This window comes from Poecilia reticulata, linkage group LG10, assembly GCF_000633615.1.
Source record: "Poecilia reticulata strain Guanapo linkage group LG10, Guppy_female_1.0+MT, whole genome shotgun sequence".
Taxonomy (NCBI): Eukaryota; Metazoa; Chordata; class Actinopteri; order Cyprinodontiformes; family Poeciliidae; genus Poecilia; species Poecilia reticulata.
This window is the reverse complement of record NC_024340.1, coordinates 11616745-11623295: the sequence shown is the minus strand read 5'-3', so window position 1 is coordinate 11623295 and position 6551 is coordinate 11616745. Positions and strand designations below refer to the sequence as shown.

Here is a 6551-nt window from a genome sequence, read left to right as displayed (position 1 = left end):
GGCATAAGATCTTCACAATATGACAACCTTGAGTAAAAACACTAAAACTCCACGGTTTCCACCCAGTAATAATAACAAAAATGACTATAGTAATAAAAATGTTCTTCATCATGAGCTAATTGGTTTTAAATAAAACTGGAAAGCAACAGTTATTACCATTGYTGCTGACATACTGAGATAATTACTGTCCGATTTAAAATGTCGTCTTTGCGTTTGAGAACTTAGMTGTGTATTTAAAGTACTTGCTCTGCACATTATTCAACATTTTTGTCAGCTAAAAGCTTATAATTGGGAAACATTCCCAAACACCCAGATTAGATTTTTTTTTTTTTGGTATTCAAGTAATTTAGGATGGAGTTTCTGCTGATATCCGAGTTCCCGTATCTTTTTGTAACATTTCAGCACAAATTATAAACTTTGCACCTGCATTAATAGCAACACGGTCTCATCTGTAGATTTGACAAATAATTGCACACTCCAATCATAACTAGAGGAGACTTTTCGTGGCGTTAATGAATGACTCACTTTAGGATTTTTGATACAACAGGAGAAAGGGACTCCACAGCGTTCTCTGCTGGGATTCCTGTCAGTGCAGTTGAAGTAGATGTTCTGGTTCCAGTCGTCAGGCCCATGAGCTCCGCAGCACCTCCACTGAGAGAGCAGGAAACAACAGGCTCTGAATAAACTCCCCTTTTTCCTGATCTAAGCTCTCCAGCTCAGATAGATAGGCAGCTTACTGGGGCGGGTGGGGACTACATGAAACCCCATGAATCGACCACAGATGTAATCTCTCTTACAATACCTCATGACAGAGCTTGGCGTTTACACATAAGAACCACTTATCCAAAATKTGTCATTCTTGTAATTGGATAGCGATTAGAAAGGAATTACAATAATAATAATTATGAGATTTTCTCCAAAAAATGCTCTCACTGCTAAGTACCAGTCTGGTCCAGAGTCGCTTTTTTAAAATGTAAAGCAAGGCTTCACAAGAGGAAATTTATGCTTACAACATGCAGATGAGGAATGCCTGAGGGATGCAGACGGGTTTTCACATGAATTTCAGTCAGCAGGTGAGGCAGGACTCACATATTTCTGGGTAAAGTCAATGAGATTCTGCAAGTCGATGTCATCGCGATAAGCCTTGATGTTCTTATTGATGAAAAWGTTTAACTGGTCTTTGATCCAGTCCTTGAAGACAAAGGCGAGGATCCCCGTAGTCAGCTCCAGGAAGAAGATCAAGCCGAGGAACACGGAAAACTGGAGAGGACGGSACACAGAAAACAACACGTAGCGTCACGTCACACGAGAATGAACGCATCGGATAAAAATGCGCAGACTTTGCTTAGACGGTGTTTTAAAACAAACGAGCAGGAAAGCTCCGGCGTCTTTTATGTGGCGCCTGAACTGATGTGACAAGCAAGAGTGCAGCAACAAAGCCTGCAGTCCCTCAGGTGCCGTTACATTATCCATTTACAGTAAATGCAGGAGACGGGGCTGATGATAAATGCACAAAAGCCACATTAGCTCCTCAGTCTGACGCCTGACTTATTGCTGCTAATGGACATCTGCTGGAGTTAGTAGATGCTCAGAGTCGCGGCCAGCAATGAGGAAAATTTGTCTCAGTCAGTCACATGCTGTTATCGACGCAGTCAACCCCAAATAAACCACCTCAATGGTGATGCGATGGTCTCCAATATAAAAGATAAAAAGCCAAGAAGATGCCCAGAAAAAAATAAAATAAAAATCTTCTAGTGGAAAATGACACTTGTTTCTTAATGCTTTTTTTTTTGTTTTTGTTTTTTTCGTGGACCAGAATTTAGAACATATTTATGATGTGTAACCAACTTGGAGCATTTGGCCTCCGGTGAGTCAAAGTGACACCTGCTACCCGGCCTCGGCGCTGGTGCGAACCACACATCTAAAGCGGGGGAGGTGTCAACTGGTTCAAATGGTGTCTGCGCCTCAGGAGCGGAGAAACGGCTTACGAATTTAAGCAGGAAGGTGTTCTCTCGGAGCGCTCCGATGCAGCCGGCGAAGCCCAGGATGAACATGATCCCTCCCACCACCATGAAGAACCACACGGGGTCAAAGCCCCCGAGGTCGGTGATCATCGACAGATTTGACAGCATGCCCTGAGGGGAAGGAAAAGACAAAAAGTGAGCAAAAAGCAAAGACCCTGATTAAAGTCTGCATAAAAAAAAAAAWAAAAAAAAATCTTTTTAGTGTTTTGATGTTAGCATTTGAGAGGACGCTTCTACCGCTTTTATGCTATCAATTTTATTAAGYGAAGTTGCACTGTTAATAAGGCACACACAACAGGCTAGAAACATGTTCAAGGKTMGTGATTCTCTTCTGTGCATCTCCTCTTCATAATGAGAGATACATAGAAACAATCACAAACCCAAGGATTGTGCATTATTAATTTAAACTATGAAAGGAACAGACAAGCCRCTGCACCTGCAAAGGTGTTTGGTTAAAGCTCCTTCTTGACTTGGAACAGATTTTTATTCTGTTTCATGGCGTCGCCGCCGCAGAAATCACATTTTTACTTTTTTACAGAGCACCAGGCTGTAACCCAAACCAAAGCGCTCGCTCTTCTCCCTCAGGCGATTAAACCTGGGTGTCTGCTGCGTTAGGGACATTTATTTAAAGTTTGCAACAGCTACACCTTTACCTAGAGTTTAGAGTGACAAAGCTATTAGGTGCTCTTGCAGTGACAGAATCATTAGTTACTGTCACTCAACAGCGTTTTTTGCTGCAGCAGTTAATCCTTTCCTCACCGTGATGATGCTGATGTCCACAGGAAAAAAAAAAACAAAAACTGGTGTAAAACAGAGAYTGTATTTGGTGTTTTAACTTCCTGTCTGTGTGCTCAGCATTCAGCACACCATAGGCACGTAGAAACGCAAGCTTAGCTTGTAAAGCGGTTGGGCAATAGACAACTAACGGGAAACCCAACAAACCTGAGCAAATTGTTGACGACTCATTAAAAACGGAGCACGCTAAGCTAACCAAGTCGTGGCCAGACATGCAGAGTCAGATTATAATAAGCCCAATAACTATGGGTTGTAAAAACCATCGACACATGCACACTGTCTCCATTTCATTGCTGTTATATTCTCTTGTGCAGACATGCACCGCTTTGCTTTCCTCTCTTTCCTTTAGCAATAAAATGTAGCAAATGTGCCCTTTACTTTAGSTGTGATTTTTTTTTTTTATCTTTTAAATTGATTACAGTTTTTGAGTTAGCCTAAGCGACTTGCAAGTGTGTTTAAAACCTTAAACGTTACATGTGCTTCACATAAATCAAGTTAAAAATCTTCTGAGATTATGATTTTACTCTTAAAAACTGTTATGAATATTTTTTTGCCTCTCACACGCACCATTACCACCACAGTGTGCCTATTTGTGCTAAAGAAAATTACATGTTGCTTTATTTTAAGGTCGTATGTCAAAGTAGGGAGCCACTGGAATTAAATATAAACGAAAACATCCACTGTTTGCTTTCTTTKCCRCAGTCTACAAAGATTAAGAAAAACACATTCTATGAAATACAACAAAAGAAATAATAATAATGAAATCCTATACTGTCAAGTTAATATGTACTGGGCAAAGGAAAYGCTATATGAAACAGGCAATACTACTTTTCTTACGTTTTTTTTATGTCACTTGTGGCAGAATAAACTGCCTTCATTAGAGCTTTAGCACACAGCCTTAAACAATAATGTGTCAGGCTCCAAGAACCGAGCTTGAAACTAATCACCTTAGTCACTCAGACTCAGATTCACCATTAGGTCTTTTCAGCCCCTGCAATTCATCATGCAACCTAATCCCTATAAATTATTCACGCCGCTCCACAAAGGTCCTCCAGTGCAGCGCTATTTGCACACAGTTCATGGCCACACGTTGCTAATCGGTACACACGGCCACACCGCTGCGGCATTTACGGAGCGCACTGGTATAATTTCTTGCTAATTAATGAGCAAAGTGACTGTTAACTCAGTTGGAAGAAGTTTTSGATGTTGCCACAACTCGCTGCTCATGAAAGGTTAATGGTAAAAGACGACCTCTGTGTTCTTTACTCTGTGCACAGAAAAACAACAAACGTTCAAATATGYGTTTTTCCTTCGGCGGACAGTCAGACAACATGTTTGCGACTTTTGACATCTTTGAGTCAAATCAGTGTTATTTCAATTGCTTTTCTTTTCTCCCCCTTTTTCTAGCTCAAATTTCCTGAATCAAAAACTAAATGCTGAAACTCACATCAGGGGTGCAGAACCAGATAGCCAGTTTCTAAGGCTAAAGGAAGATAAGTAAGATAAAAATCTTCAGATAATCTGCCCATATGTACATTTTATACAATATTGCGTCCGAGCCTCAACTCAGCAGCAAATCACATCCGCGGCATGCAGAATCTTGAGGAATTTTAGTTATGCTGTGGTGATAATTTCGCTCGCTCGCAGTTTGCATTTGCGAGCGTATGTTTATACATACCTTCTCCGACCATGCCCACAGGCCTATACCCAAGAATGCTGCTCCTAGCATCTGTAAAACAAAGCAGACAGAAGACAGTTCCACTGTGAGAAAGGAAGAAAAAAAAAAAAGAACATCCTAAACATATAACAATTAAGAATGCATGAATCAGATTTGACTAGAAATAAATGCAAGGCATTATRTGCAGTAATTCAGTTGGGGAAGAGTTTCATAAAACACTCGTTTATCAGGTCTCTTGTGGGATCGGCATAATTTACAGGCATGTCTCTAAGGTAAAGGGAAGCGGACAGAACAACTGCCTTCAGCACTTTTTAACTACGTTAAAACAGATTTATTCATGTCGTTCCCTCCCGAAGCAGCTTTGCAAACTCATGTTTTCTGCTATCAAGGTAGTAAGAAGTAATTGGAGAATTGTCTGGTTTGAAATGGTTAACATCTTCCTAAAATTTGCAAATACATTATGTACAGATTATAAAGAAAAACAAAAAACTGGGGGGAAAAAAAATGCCATTGCAACCAAACATGTCATTATCCTATTTCATGAACCCCTCTGGTGCTTTTCCATAACATTTTCTTATCAGCAGTGAGTCGTTGTGCAGCTTCGCAGTCCTGGATACAAATCTGAACTTAAAACTTGAATAAGATAAAAACTGCTTTGAGGGCAAAATAAGTATTTTTAGTTACAAAACTAACTCTTTTTTTTGGGTCTTGTTTTACTTTTACACCACATTGAGCCAAATGCACAAAACAAAACTAAAGTTGCAGATCTGTTTTGCACATCCACCCACATGCTCGCCTCTGCCTGTGTGAATGATGCTGATGGGGGTCGAGGTGAAAAAACAAAACCTATGGTTTTTAGCAGGACTTTTAGCGTTAGACTTCCTTTGTTATGCGTTTCAATATCGCAAGAATGACAAATATTGCGCCGGCACTGTGGCTCTCTCCATCACTTTAACAGGCCTGTCAGACCGGAGCCAAAGTGAGCCACGTCTGAATGATTGAATGCCACCGCTTTAACAAATAAAGCCATAAATGCTGCGTGTCTTGTGTCTGAAAAAGTGATTTTAAGGTGCTTTACGTCTCTTGTTAGAAGAGGGAATCATTGCAGCTGGAGGGTTTTTCCCCCCACCCCCCGATGCTTTAAGGCTCTGCGAGTATGTACTTTAAAGCTTGATCACTTGACTGTTAAGCAAAAACCTTGGAGTGCTGCTCTGACAACATGACATAAAGCAGCAAAATAAACTCAAAACTTACTTGACCACTTTATACTAACTTTCAAATTTAGACAAACATTAAACCTGTGTTTACAGACGTCACAGTAAGTACTTGTGTGTTGTTGTTTTTTTTCCACTCTTCTGCAGAGTGGCGTTCATACAAAGCCGATTCTTTGCCCCCCGTAAGGCAGCAATTATCAGATATTTTGCCAAATAACTCCTTGATTAATCTGGCACACCAAAAWACATGTGTCACATAAGGTTCTTCTTRAGTTTCCCTTCTTAAATCGACAACAATAGTTGTGTCTGGGGCTGAGCTGCAGCGTGTGTGCATAATGACTCAGAAAGCCACATCTGCTTGTTTTACCAGTGAAGATGAGTTAGGTCAGCAAGTAAGACTTGCTCAAGACGCCAAGATGTCGCAATCTGCAAACTGGCTGCTGATTGTCAGTCTTTTGCACTAAATCGATTGAAGTTGGTGTAAACTACAGGTGAAACATTTGGTATCTAAATTTCAGTTTACAGTTCCTTTGTTTAAAGCCAGTATGAGCTCTGTGGGTTTTTGGGGGGTTATTTGCTGCATGAGCAGACTATGCTTTCATTGATATGCACCACTTTCCACAGTTCACCTTAAGATGTACATTAACATTACAAGACCACTGCTGAATAAATGTTAACAAAACAGAAGAAGAGTTTTGCWTTAGGGTTGAGAGACTGTAAAAACAATCACAGTTTGGATATCTTATGCAAATCCTGTAGTTGCTAAAGCCAAGAAAGGTTACTTTGTTTATTTGGTTGTATACCATCATGTATTCAAATTTAATTTATGGATTTTTTTTT

The 6551-nt window shown here is 40.2% G+C and overlaps 1 protein-coding gene across 1 annotated transcript in view; it reads right to left on the bottom strand.

Annotated features, from left to right (window-relative positions):
• tspan17 (tetraspanin 17) overlaps positions 1-6551 on the bottom strand; it is an 18649-nt gene that overhangs the window by 2546 nt on the left and 9552 nt on the right. Inside the window, exons 2-5 of the mRNA XM_017307205.1 lie at positions 4498-4548; positions 1989-2135; positions 1090-1260; positions 526-651 (exon numbers count right to left, since the gene is read on the bottom strand). Of these exons, the coding sequence (XP_017162694.1) occupies positions 526-651; positions 1090-1260; positions 1989-2135; positions 4498-4548 (495 nt within the window). The remainder of the gene's footprint in view (positions 1-525; positions 652-1089; positions 1261-1988; positions 2136-4497; positions 4549-6551) is intronic.